Source organism: Talpa occidentalis, unplaced genomic scaffold (genome assembly GCF_014898055.3).
Source record: "Talpa occidentalis isolate TD23 unplaced genomic scaffold, MPIMG_talOcc4v2.1 talOcc4.10, whole genome shotgun sequence".
Lineage (NCBI taxonomy): Eukaryota > Metazoa > Chordata > Mammalia > Eulipotyphla > Talpidae > Talpa > Talpa occidentalis.
The window spans coordinates 20,916,160-20,930,949 of record NW_023600993.1 but is presented as its reverse complement, the minus strand read 5'-3'; the positions used below and the strand labels follow the sequence as shown (position 1 = coordinate 20,930,949).

Here is a 14,790-nt window from a genome sequence, read left to right as displayed (position 1 = left end):
TGAGACACTGTGAATAAATACATACAAAACAGGCATGAAGATAAAATGACTACTTACAATAGAAACTGTTTTTATGTGAATGAGAAAAATAATGATTGTTCTTCCAAACAAAAAAATTTTATCATTATTCTTTCATTCTGTAACATTGTTTATTATAGGAAGCATATCTGTTTCTAACCACAGGCTACTCAACATGGTACAATTCTTCTAGACTTGTTAAAAGTAATATTATCTGTATTACCATCTTCAGAGTTGACACATTTCAACATTATACTTTCAGTTTTCATCATTTCCATTTTCTAGATCATATCTAACTTATCAATGATTATAAGACTACACAATGGACCTATCTACTTCCAAAGAGAACTTGAAGTGATTAATAACTTTATTGCTATGGTTTAAAATTTCATATTCAAGAGAGTAGAAAAAGATCTAGATTTAGAATAAAAACATGGTTTCTAATCTTGGTAATGCAGCTTTCTAGCTGTGTATTCTTAAGAAGGCCTCTGTTCTTATCTGTAGTGTGTGGAGAGTAGAGATAAATGATCTCTAAAATGTCGTCCTGCTTTAACATTTTACGATATGTCCATTCTAGCTGTTCTTCCTCAAAAATCCTCTATCTATTCTTCCCCCATCGATTATCAGCTCCTCTATTATGTTCTTTTTAACCACATCTCAGAGTCCAATTTCACTAGCTACCTTTTCACTCATCTACATGGCTAGTCAAAACAGTTCTGAGACTTACTAAACCATACTTGCTTTGCAGTATGTGCTGGTTGTTAGTGTTTATGATATCTTTGGTACATATATAAACTCCCTGAACTTGGCAATATTATCAGTCTAAAAGGTATATTTCCTGTCAATCACTAACATCTCTTAATCACCTTAATGTGCTCTTTATTGCCTATGATCCCCTTCTAGAAACCTTAGTATATCTTTCATCACCTTTCATGAATGATGTTTTTACTACTATCTTCAATACAATTAATTATAGCAGATATGAATTATCATATAAAGTCAGAAAGTCTAAGAAGAGTATAGAGTCTACCAAGCACTGATTGTATAACATTTGGGAAAGTCATTTAACCTCTAAGGAGGTTAAATTATATTGTAGAGATGTTGTAAAGGTGAATTAAATATATACACATATGTACACACACACACATATATAATTGAGAACACAAAAGGAATAAAAATGCTTTTGTACTATGGACATTCAAGTTTGGCAATTCCCCCAGTACTCTCACACTTCAAATTTTTTATTCTTATGAAGGTCACATAATGAAAAAATCACAATACAGAGATGAGAGGTAAGGACTACAATAGCAAACAGAGATAGGGGTACTAATGGGATGAATGTGAAATAGTTGCATAGCAATCTAATGAAGTTTAAAATCATATAATATCTGTCATTTCAAAATGGTAAAGGATTATTTCAAATTCCCACAAATGATTGATAATAGTATAAATTGGTAGAAACTTTGAGAAGAATATTTTGTATATGCAACAAGGGCCTTTAAAGTAGTAATAGTAGGGCCTCCCTGGTGGCACAGGCAGTTGAGCGCAGCACTGTGAAGCTGTCCCTCAGCCTCTGCAGTGCGGGTTTAATCCCAGCTGGCTGCAGAGATACCCACATGGTGCAGCAGACCTCTCCTGTATCACCCGCTGCTCCCCTCAGCAGTGTATTTCAGCCAGTCTGCCTGTTCTGTTCCCTCCTCTGTCTCTGGTGAATCCTCTCACCCTCCCACACATCTGGCCTGTAGCTCGGTTCTTGTACAAATAAATAAATCTTTAAAAAAAAAAAAAGTAGTAATAGTATGGTATGGTAATACTATTTCATCAAAAGTAAGTCACTGATGGTAACTACATTTATGGCCATTTAATAATAAACATAATTTGTTTTTGGAAATCACACTGAAGTGTCAGGTGGTAGAAAAGGATCATGTTTACTGCTTATTCTTTGTAAATATTGTATCGTTGTGTGCATTCAACCCCTTTACCACCAGCAAAAGCTGCACTAGGAATGCAAGTGGCTGTTCCCATGGTTTCTTGTGTACTGGGGAATGGGCATGATGGCTAATTTTATGTATCAACTTGACTGAGCCATGGTTCCCAGATATTTGGTGAAATATTATTCTAGCTGTTTCTGTGAAATTGTTTTTTGAATGAAATTAACAGATAATTTAATTGACTTTGAGTAAAACATATTACCCTCTGTAATGTGGGAGGGCATCATACTATCAGGTGAAGGCCTTAATAGAACAAAGACTGACCTCCCTAAAGCAAAACGAATTTTGACAGTTTATGATCTTTGCTCTTCAACTATAACTCTTCTCTGCATCGCCAACCTGTTTGTCTAGTGCATCAGATTTTGGACTGGTTGAGACCCCACAATCATATGAGGCAATTCCTTAAATTGCCCTTTTTCCATGAATATACATCCTGTTGGGTTGTTTCCTTAGAGAACCATGACCAAAATAATAGGTAAGTACAAATGTCATAAAGCTCATTTACTGAAATTTAGAAGTTTCTTTTTTTACTAAGCACTTTTGTAGGTATTGACAAGTTTTGTTGTTTTGTTTTGTTTTGTTTTTTTTTAAGATTTATTTATCCATGCATACAAGAGCTGGGGCACAGGCCAGAGATGTGGGGGGTGAGAGGATTCACCAAAGACAGAGCGGGGAACAGAACAGGCAGACTGACTGAAATACTCTGCTGAGGGGAGCAGCGGGCGAGACAGGGGAGGATCACTTTGCCATGTGAGTTCTCCCTGGCTGGCCGGGGATCGAACTTGTGCTGCAGAGGCTGCGGATTGCTTCATAGTGTGGTGCTTAACCCCTTGCGCCACCAGGGAGGCCATGGTATTGCCAAGTTTTTATTCCAAAATTGTATAACAGCATTCAAAAAACTAACAGTTTTGCCACTTTACTCACTGCTTTAGTGGGATGAGTTTTTTGGAGTTCCCTATTCTGCATTTTTAGTACTACCAACTACAACTTACTTGTGTGTGTGTGTGTGTGTGTGTATGTAGTTATCCACATCTTTTGTAGCTATATAAAACAAATGTAATAAAATGTTAATATTTGGGAAATCTGGGTGCAGAATAAGTATAAATTATTCTACTGTTAAAATTTTTCTAAATCTGAAATTATATTAAAAATATATCAATTTTTTTGGGGGGCTACCCCGGTGGCACAGGTGGTTGGGCACCACGCTGTGAAGCTGACCGTAGCCTCTGCAGTGCCGGTTCGACCCCACATGGCGAGGGTCCCACATGGAGCTACAAACCTCTCCTGTCGTGCCCGCTGCTCCCCTCAGCAGTGTATTTCGTCAGTCTGCCTGTTCTGTTCCCCACTCTGTCTCTGGTGAATCTTTTCACTCTCCCGCACATCTGGCCTGTACCCTGGGGTTCTTGTATAAAATAAATAAAATAAATATTTAAAAAATATATTAAATTTTAAAATGTGGCTATCTTGAAGACCGGCTATCTTAAATAGATGACTAAATTCATGCTAGAGTTTCCTCATCCCACTAAGTGCCAAGAAATTACAGAAGAGTACATCTCGATGTCTCCAAGAAGATATATATATGTATATATATATGTATACATATATATGTATATATGTATATGTATATGTATATGTATATCTATATCTATATTATCTTAAAGCAGTATTCCCAGGCTTCTGAAACTATATGGACTCCTTCCATGAAAGATGACAGATGGAAATGAAGAGACGCAAGCCACAGTACAAAACATGCACAGAAGAAACTTCTATACTACCAAGGAGTTTGTACTAAACCTACCAATGTCAGATAACACGCACAGGGTGGGTCTGTGACAACCAAGAGAGAGATTGGTTGAAATAATAAAGTAAAACACAAGGGTCATTAGTGATTTTTGTATTCTTCAGGTAGTTATCTAGGGGTGCAATTGCTGGATCATATATCTATATATTTATATCAATTTATTTATATGCATAAAGAAAATCTTTAAACAAAATAGCTACTATGTGTAATGCTTTGGTACCATTCATATAAGCTCCGTTAAACTAGACATGTATGGTTTTTTTTAAATAGAAGCTTTGGTTTTGGTCTAAAATTCCCATGTCAGTTAAACACCTTATCAAATATTAACATAGAGGAAGGTGTCACAGGATGCAACATGCAGTCAAGTTACTTCTTTGTATATTTAGGAATTACTTCCTCCTTCAAGGTATTTACACTAGAAAGTTTAGTGTGCCCTGATTAATATTTTAGTAGTAAAGTTCGAGTATGCAGTACCTGGGCAAAACATTAATTCAAAATTGCTGAATACATCTAGTGGCAAGTCACATGATTGAATTATTACAGTGAGAAAACAAGTATAGTGAGTCATCTTCGAAAAATCCCTCAACCACTGCTTCTCAATAAAAAGGACTAAAACTATGTAAGGTTACCATACCATTAATCTTATCTCTGTCCTCTCAAAGTGCCTTAATTTAATTGATTAAAAGGAGATTTAAGGATTTAAGAGTATTACAGCAGCATTCAGCTTTCCTATGAAATACGCAGTATCAAGATTTTTCAAGAAAATTACATTTAATCTAAAAATACATAATCCTTTGAACAAAAGAGATCGGGTCTTCTGTAAATATGCAGTTCCTCAAACTTGGCATTTTGAGGGAACATAAATGTTTCCCCAGTTATTCAATCACCCATTTTCTCAAAAGATATTAACTGTGCACCTGTCGTGTTGCACAAAAGTTCCAAGTGCTAGGAAACAGCAATGAATAAAAACAGACACAAGTTTAAGTTAACTTTCCATTAAGAAGGAAGGTGTACAGCAGATAAAAGCAAACCAACAAATAAACATCATATAATTTCAGATGCTGATAAACACTGAAGGGAAATAAGTAGTATGTTCTGATAGGAAGATATATCTGATGGGAGACGTGAAGAGAGGGTCAAAGTAGGTATATAGGGAAAGATGACACTTGAGTCAAGACTTAAAAATTAAAGACACTGTCAGCCCCCAAAAAGCCCTGAAAGGTGGGATGGGGTGTGGAGGCGGATAGGATTTGGCCTATTTGAAGGAAAGACATAAGGTTAATGTGACAGGTAATAACTGCAGGGAGAGTTTCTTGTCCAGATACACTGCATAGTATCTACCACAGCTCCAAGATACTTAATATTTTCCTTTTGTTTTAAAAAATGATGTTAACTCATGGGTTTCATCCAAAGTCAGAAATGACGGTATAACTTTAAAAAATGTTTATTGGCCTATTGAAAGATATCTTTGCAGCAACTATATTCTGCAGCTTTAAAACTGTTCAAAGGAACAGTAAACAAATAGTTAGAAATCTAACAAACTGTGCTAAATGCTAATTCCATACCTTAGTTATATATACATATATATATATATATATATATATGCTTTAAGATATATTCTGGGTGATTATGGGTAACACAACTGATTCAATATTTAGACTTATAGGAAGCTCCAACAAGAATAACTAAAATTAAGTTCTTTAGACAGCCTATCAAATACAATAATGTCATTAGTGGAAAAGAATCATAGTCAGAGATCGAACAATGAGAGTCTTAATTTTTTAGACCAGTTTAGTATTTCTTCCCATATGTACTCATTCTCAATTGGCCATTATTTAAGCTATGTTGAATGGAAGTCACACAGCTGACTTGCTTAAAGGTAATTTTTTTCCCACTAATGTTATAGAAAAATAGTCTTCAATTAAAGTGATCTTTCCTTTAAGCCACAAGATATGAAAATATAATCTCAAATTAATATAATTATAGAATTTCAACTTATTAAAATAATTTACACACTGTCATTTACTTTCCTCATTATAGAAATAAATGCCATAATTCTAATAAATAGAGCAATAACTTTCTTACTCTGGATTCCAGTGATTACAAAATTTCAAGAATCAGTACACAAATATTAAGAAGCGGCATCTATCATTAAGTCATTTTAAAGTGAGAACGTGAATATGGAGTTAATTTTAAATTGCATAATGCAAAACTCTGAGCATGCTTCTTCAACACCTAAATTTGCAAATTAAACATGACATGTTGAGAACAGAAATAACTTGGATTCTTACACCCTACAAAGAAACAACTAAAGTTCTCTAAAACAATCATTAATAAAATTCAAACAAATGTCATCTAACGACTCCAATATTGGAGTCACCAGAATATTGGAAAAATATTATGAACTTTACGTTGAATTTCATTAAACTATTTAAGTATATAATTAAGGAGTAAATAAAGAATACAATTTCAGCTTCAAAACTAAAATCATGCCTAAGCTTAAGTAGTATACAGATTTAATGACATGGAAAAATGTTCACATTTGTTCTTTGTGAGCAACAAAGGATTTGAACTCCATGTATGGTGGGCCAACTTTTAAGACTTCCACCTAAGAGATGGGTTGCCAAGACACTAGTTTTGAAATCCAACAGGCCTATGCCCATAAGACCGTCAAAGTCCCAGAAAACTAAGAGACAGTCCTTAAAGGGTTCTTGCGGACTCACTGTGGCTAACATGTCAGGACCCAGAGCAGAAGCAGCAAACTCAAAGTCCCCAGTGGGTTGGGCTTCCAATTTAACACACATCTGGGAGCCCACTGTGATGCTCTTCAGAGACTCTTTAGTATTTGCAATCCCACTAGGCCAGTTTTCTTTGAGGGAGGGGCAGCTGTTATGTAAGGCCCACCTACAGCAGCTGATTCAAGGGCACAAATCCACATTGGCGACTTTGGAGACCCAACACCATGGTGGATAAGATGGGGGTGCACAGAGTTGGTATCCAGGACAGAAGGTGTACTATTGGGAACTATAGGAGCAGGACAAAGAGATGTGCAGGTTTAAGTCTGAGGTTCCCAGTACAGAACAGCTGGAGCACAAACAGCTGAATTACCTTTGTGGCCTCAAAGAAGAGGCTATGATGTACAGCCTCAGGCTGTGATATTCAAAAACCCGTCTTACCCCCACCCAAGGCCACAACCAAGACAACTGAATGCTTTCACCAACTACAGTTGAAGCATCTGGATCTTAACAATAGGTGCAAGCTCCCAGGGAAAGGCTCTGTACTAGAAAACTAAGTCATTCCCAGCTGGAGACCCTGTCTCAACTGTAATCCCGCTCTATCTAGTGCTCAAAACAGGTGATAGGTTGTGGCACGACACTACATGAGACAGTTAGGCCCAGGAATTGGCCCAGGGAAGGCTCCCCGACCCTGGTAATGTAGCACAGTTGGAAGCCTGAATATTTGAGGCTCCCTGGAGGCGATCCTTTGGTGCCCTACTGCCCTGGATCCTTTCTACCTGTTGACCTTTGGCAGTACCAGTTCTCTGGCAGCCTGTGCAGGTGAAAAGGCAACAGCCTGAACATCTATCCTAACACAACCCATAAAAACTAAAAACGGAAAGACAAAGAAACATATCACAAATGCTGGGGCAAAGGGCCTGTAGAGAAGACAATCTAGCAACACTGCAGAAGGTGCCTGATGAGTTTAGGGGATGCTGCTGCGTTTAAAAAAAGGCTGATGTAAAACAGGTGCACAAAAAAACTGAGTTAATGTGAGATTTTTATAATTAAAACTAATGTATCTACAATTTACAAATACAACAGAGAGCCTCGATGGCAGAAAAATGCAAGTGATAGAGAGAATTAATAAGCTTGAAAGCACAACATGGGAGAACACATAAATAGAACAAAATAAAAAAAGAATTAAAAAAAAGAAAACCATCTAAGAGTCCTTTGAGATAACCTAGGATAAATAACATCCATGTCATTGGGGTAGCAGCAGAAGAGGAGAAAGACAAAGACATAGGACATTTATTTAAATAAATAATTGCTGAGAACGATCTCAATCTGGGAAACAAACCAGACATCATGATCAAAGAGGCCCAAAGAGTGCCCAACAAAATACTACTAAGCGGACACACTCCAAAACACATTCTAATTAAATTGTTGAAAATCAATGACAACAGAATACTAAAACCATCAAGAGGAAAAAGAGCAACCTATAAGAGAACACCAACTAGATTGTCCGTGACCTTTTCACTGGAAACTTTTCAGGCGGAAAGGGAATGGCAGGAGATACTTAAAGAACTCAAAAAAAATGTTTTCCAGCCTCCAAGACTTTACCCTGCAAGACTAACATTCAAAACAGAAGGAAGGGTAGTAAGGCACTACAGTGAAAAGTAAAAACTCCAAGAATTTATCAACACCAAGTCCCACATGAAAAGAAGTGCTAAAGGGGTTTTATTACAAAGAACAGAACAACAAATACAGTGTTAACAGACACCTAAATTATACAACACAGAGGAGGAAGAGGAACATAACAATGAGACCACATGTCCAATGGACCACATAGAAATAGTCCATCACATACTAAGGTCAGCAGAACATCCAAACAAAAATCATTAGAAGAAACACATAAGACAATGGAAATAAAACCTAAACAAAACACAAAAGGAAGATATCAAAAAAAAAAAAAAGCTAACTACAAAACAAAAAAATAACAAAACAGCAGAGGACTTCTGTCTCAATAATCACCTTAAATATTGATATAAATGCCCTGAATTCCCTAGCTAAAAAGTAGTGAGGCTGAATGGATTTCAAAACAAAGTTCAATATCCCGCTGTTTATTAGGAAACCCATCTTATCGATGAAGACAAGCACAGACTTAAAGGATGGAAGACAAGCATAAAAACAACAATCAAAAGTTTTATAAAATAAGAAAAACTAAATTGATATCAGATAAAAGAGTTCCATAAAATAAGAGATAACATTACGACTAAGGGCTCAATGCAGTAAGAAATGACCCTTATAATGTCCAGTATTTGTTTTGCCATTCTGATTTGCTTTTCTATATGCAATTTCCCTGAACTCCTTCCAGTTTGCTGTGAATGGTAACATTTCATCTCTCCTTAAGACTGAGTTGTGTAAAGTGTCAGTTGTATAGAGTGTAAATATTTTCTACTAGTTAGTATGTCTTTTTAACCTATTCGTATTTTCTTTCATTGTGTCAAAACTTTTTAATTTGAAGATATTCCAATTGTTCACCTTTGCTTTTATTTCCCTTACTGTAGAAGTCCAGTCTCCAAAAACATCTTTACCATTGATGTCATAAAATGTATCATGTTTTCTTCTATACAATCTTATTACTGTATCCTGTTGTTGTTAATCTAAGTATGTTATATCTAAGACTTTAAACCATTTAGAATTTATTTTTGTGTATGAAATTAATGATCCAACTTCATTCTTTCTTTTACAAGTGGGCATCTAGTCTTCCTAGCAGCATTTGTTAGTCTCCTATGCTTTATGATGAATTAACCCTTTGCACTCCGCTGTCCCCTCTCAGGGCACATCGGAATTCTAGCATATCACTTGGATGTGCCCTCTCAGGGGACATTGCAATTTATTAGTGATTATGGGGAATTGAGTTATTTCAACGCAACTTTTTGAGACATGCATGTTTCCCTGAAGTTTTATCTTGAAATGGCACAAGAAATTAAATCAAAATATCGTAAAATTACTAAGATAAATACAAGAAATGTTAGCGGGTTTTGTGTCGGACGAGAACGTGAGATGCGTGCTCACGACGGTCCGAGCACTTCGCAACGCCACTTGAAAAGAGCGATAAGGGGAGTTTGTAGAAGAAAGGTCGGTTTTCGAACATAGCGCGCACTGTATAGTGAGATATATAATTACAAATAAACAAGTCTACATCTGGAGGAAAAGATTTTCAAAGCTGAGCTCATTTTGGTTTGAAGCTTCGAGCAGTGCACATAGATCTAACGAGGAGAAAATCGGAAAAGTGATTCTTTTCTTAGTGAATAAATTGTTAGATGAAAGCTATTTTGGTAAATATCATCTTGTCAGTTAGTAATAACAATTAGAAATTTTCAACCCATGCATTTATTCATATTTTTATTAGAACAATGGCAAAGCGTCCAACCACGAATGAGTCTCATGACACAAGTAGTAGTGAAGATGAGCTCCAGATAGACCTCTATACAGACACGTTAGAAAGACTTAACTGTAGAACAAAATGACAGCAGTGATAGTGATATTGTTTACGCATATTGGGGAGTGTTAAAAAACTTATCATACAGTACAAAATTATAAACAATAAAATATTGGTTTTTTTGCAAATATACATTCCTCGATGTCACCCAATTCATATAAGTCCAATATCATTATAATACGTTACTTGGTTCCAAAATTATACTAAATAATATGAGGGTCTGTAAATGCACGTTTCCGCCACAAAGTAGCGTCGAGTAGCTGGTAGCCAATGTCCAGAATGGTTCGGAGTGCAAAGGGTTAAGTATTGAGATTTTATATATATATATATATATATATATATAATATATATTTATATACACACACACAAATATACATGAATTTATTCTGGACTTCCGATTCTGTTCCATTGATCCTGTGTATATTTTTATGCCAGCACCATATTGTTTCAATTACTGTTGCTTTAGCATATACTTTAAGGGTGATAGGTTTTCTCCATTTTTCTTTCCTTCTAGGGTAACTTTAAAAGCAAAATAAAACCTTTTATGGTGCATTATGAATTTTAAGGTATCTTTTTCAATTTTTAAAAGAATATTTTTGGGTTATTAATGGGGATGTGTTAAATTTATGTACTGCTTTTGATAGTCATTTCAACTATATTAATTCTCCCCATTCAGGAGTATGGAATATCTTTCCATTTCCTTATGTCATGAAGTTTTAAGTCTGGTAGTTTTCATTGAGTAAGTCCTTCACCTTATTCCAAGTATTTGGTTCTTTTTGATGTGACTGTGAATGAATTTATCTTAATTTCTTTTTCTTCTCATTCATGATTGATATATAAAAATGCAATACATTTTATATGCTGATTTTGTAACCTGTCATTTTACTCTATTCATTTATTCTAATAGCTTTTTGGTGAAAACTTTAGGGCTTTTTATATGTAGTATCGTATCACCTGCAAATATGGGTAGCTTCATCTCTTCTTTTCCAACCTGGATTCTTTTCATTTCCTGTTTTGACTGTTCTAGCTGAAACCTCTACCATATTAAACTAAGGTGGTGGTGACAGTGCATATCCTTTTCTTGTCCCTGATCTTAAAGGAAAAGCTTTGAGTTTCTTACCATTCAGTATTATACCAATTGTGGTTTTGTGATATATTGCCTCTATATGTTGAGGTAGATGCCTTCTGTTCTGTCTTGTTTGGACTTTTTAATCATAAATGGGTGCTGAATCTTATTAAATACTTTCTTTGCATCTATTGATATTCAATGATTTTTATCTTTTGTTGATGTGTTACATTGGCATGTTTATCAACTATTCTTACATTCCTGGGATAAATCCCACTTGATCATAATGTATAATCCCTGAAATGTAGTGTTCAATTCGATTTGCTAGTGTTTTATTGAAAAAATGTCACCTCAATATTCATCAGGGATATTGGGCTGTAATTTTCTCGTGCTGATTTTATCTAGCATTGGTATTAGGATAATTTTGACATTATTAAGTGTGTTAGGGAGCATTCTCTTGGATTTTTAGCAATATTTAAACAGAAGGGACACACAGTCTTTAAATATTTGATAGAACTGTATGAGCTTTTGTTTGGGAAAGATTTTTGATCACTGTTTTAATTTCTGATTGTGTTAGGTTGATTCAACTTTTCTATTTCTTTCTGACTTAGCCTTGGTAAACTATCTTATTCTAGAAATTTGTCGATTTCTTTAAGGCTATTAAATTTCTTATTGTACAGCTGTTCACAGTGATTTGTTATGGTCTTCTACATATCTATAATATCTGTGGTAATTTCTCCTCTCTCATTTCTAATAAGATTCTCTCTCTCTCTCTCTCTCTTTCTCTCTCTCCCCGCCCCTCCCTCCCCCTCTCATTAATAACCCCTTTAGTACTTCTTTCATGTCTGGCATAGCATGAGTTTATTTTTAACTTTTGCTTTTCAGTGAAGTTCCTTACTCCTGTCTTGAATGTTAACTTTAAAGGTATGATACTAATTATAATGTGTCTTAGAGTATGACATTCTGACATTACTTTGTTTGGAACTCTGGGTTTCTTGGATCAGGACATCTGCTTCATTTTCCACATCAAGATGGTTAAATAGTTCTCATAAATCCTTTAATCAAATTTTCCATGCCTGGGTCTTACTCTTCTCCTTCTGGAACCCCCACGACCCAGTTGTTATTTCTTTCTAGGTTTCCCCAAAGAGTTTATACAGAGTTCATTTTTTAAATATTTTTCTACATGTTGTTCTATTTGTGTGTTCTCTTGCCACTGTGCCTTCAAGCTTGCAGCTTCTCTCCATTACTTGCTGTTGTATACTACTGAGGGCTTTTATTGTATTTTTAAATTTGTCTACAGTATATTTAGGTATTGTAAGTCTCATATTTTCTCTATATTGTGTTGTTTTATCACCCATTGTTTTTAACTCAGCAAGCATAGGTAGAACTGTTATTTAAAGTCATCAGGTATATTCTACTTTTGCTGGATTGAGTCATCACTCAGATTTTTTCTTCCTCCAACATCTGCGGTGTTTTTCTGTCTCTTCACTTCTAGTTTCTGTGGGTTGCATCAGGGAGTTTTCTTATCTTGATACATTGGTTTTATTGGGCATAATCCCAGGTTTTCTACCCTTCTTTACATGTTTATTATTTCATAGACTGATGCCTTTGCATCTGTTCAGATTGCCAGATTACTGGTGCCAGGAAGGGGTAATATGTAGGAAGAAACGGGAACAAGGGTACAGAAAGGTTACCTCCAGTAAGCATCAAAGGTACAAGCTTCCTAGTTTTAAGTGTTGCAGGTACCCAAATTGTGTGGTGGGGTTCCACAGTGATTCCCTCCCCAAAGCCCACTCCTACTCCAAAATGTCATGAACACTCTCCTGCCACCCTTGATCTCCAGGCTGTGACTAAGCAACATGGAGTGGTATGTGGTGATGACAGTTGAGACTGGGTCACAAGTCAGTAACGGTTTTCTTTGTTTTTTTTTGATCATGGAGTCTTACCCTGGGTTCCTTGTGCATCTTGTTACCGTTTAGGTGTTTCAATCTTTGATTAACAAGAACATTCAATTACTGTCTTGGTTTGGTCCTACTGGCAGTAGGGAAGTATTTTCACATATCACAGCCAAGGTGTGCAAATAATAGCCTCTTCTATGAGGAAATGCAGGTGACCTGATCTGGCTGATCTTGCTCTTCCACCAGATCACTTTCATCTATTCTAGTTTGAGGGGGACAAGTTAAGCTGGTATTCACCACTCAGCACCCTTACTCCTATAGTTCTCCAGTGGTGAACCCTCTGTGCTGCACAAGTCTATGCACCCTTTTCTCGAGTGGAACTTCTGGCTTTTATATCCCCAATGCTGGCGTGTGTGTGTATGTGTGTGTGTGTGTGTGTGCGCGCGTGTGCGTTATCAGCAGAGAGGATCCTGATGGCAACTACCCTTTCCTCTCGTGAGTTGTATTGCCCCAGTATCACTCTAAACGGTTTAATTTTTCCTCTCCCTTTCTGTTGTGCTATTGCTCTTGATGTATTCAATAATCATTCATGTCATCAAAGGTTGAATTTGTCCGTAAACAGAGGTGAGCTGGTGTCTTCACTCTGCTGTCATCTTTCAGGCTACACGAAATTTACACTCAAATTTTAAGTGTAGGATACAATGTTAACTATGTGCACACTGTTGTGCAGATCCTCAAAAATTTTTCATAGTTCACCATTAAAACACTGAATCTACTGAATAGCAACTCCCCATTTTCCTCTCAACTGTCAGCAACAACCATCATATGAGCTTCATTTTTGTAGATACCTCATATAAGTGGAACCATGCAGTATTTGATCATCTGTGATTAGTCAATCTTACCATGATGTCCTTCAAAGATCATCGACGTGGTAGCATATAACAAGATTTCATTGGCTTAAATCTCAACCAAAAAGAGAGGCTGAACAATAAAAACACTTCAAACTCTTGGGTTGAGTCCACCAAGTCGGGCTTATAAATTAAAACACGAGGCGAAAACATCTCCCAATATAAGTAAAACCACTTTAAGTAGTACTTAAGGCCTTAGTTAACAAAATACAACGCAAAAAGATGGGGGTCATTACTGCTAATTGGTGGTTAGTGATGAATTCTCCATAATTACCGTGTTGTTGTTGTTGTTTTCCTGTATTCCCTGAGCCAAAACTCGTCCTAGAGTTTGCGGGGCTACCCCGTTTGCGATCCTAGAGACGGCAACAAATTGAATTAGCTCAGGGATACCTGTCACCTGGGAATAACCGAGGTAGCAATTCCCAGGCGACCGGTTACAACCTCCAAATCCCAAAGCTCTGCCCTGGATTCTACAGATCTCACATGTTTGGAGAGAGCAGCGTACTAACGACCACGGGACCTGAGGCCACTCGCCGAGCTCGCGTCTCCAACGCTCACCTAACGGTCCGCCCGGGAGAACCGAACACCTGGCAGGGGCGGGGCTAGAGGCGCCCCCTCCCCGGTTCCCAGCTCCGTGAGACCACCGCGCCGCAGGCCCGCAAGGGCGCCACGGGTCCCAGCCAGCACGCCCCCCGCAGGCGCGGGGACGCCGACCCGAGGCTGAATGACAAGGACGCGCCCGAGGTCAGCCCGGAGCAAGGCCGCCGGCCCACACGCCGGGAAGGGTTAACGCTCTTACCCAGCGCCGCCTCCGCCTCCCGGCGTCGCCGAGGCCCCGCCCCGTCCTGCCGCGGAGGCTCACGGGACACGTAGTACGTGGCGC

General features: G+C 37.3%; 1 protein-coding gene across 1 annotated transcript in view; it reads right to left on the bottom strand.

Moving 5' to 3' along the window:
- ZCWPW2 (zinc finger CW-type and PWWP domain containing 2) overlaps nt 1-14,790 on the bottom strand; it is a 90,662-nt gene that overhangs the window by 75,105 nt on the left and 767 nt on the right. Inside the window, exon 2 of the mRNA XM_054699019.1 lies at nt 14,707-14,752. Coding sequence (XP_054554994.1) covers nt 14,707-14,752 — 46 coding nt within the window. The remainder of the gene's footprint in view (nt 1-14,706; nt 14,753-14,790) is intronic.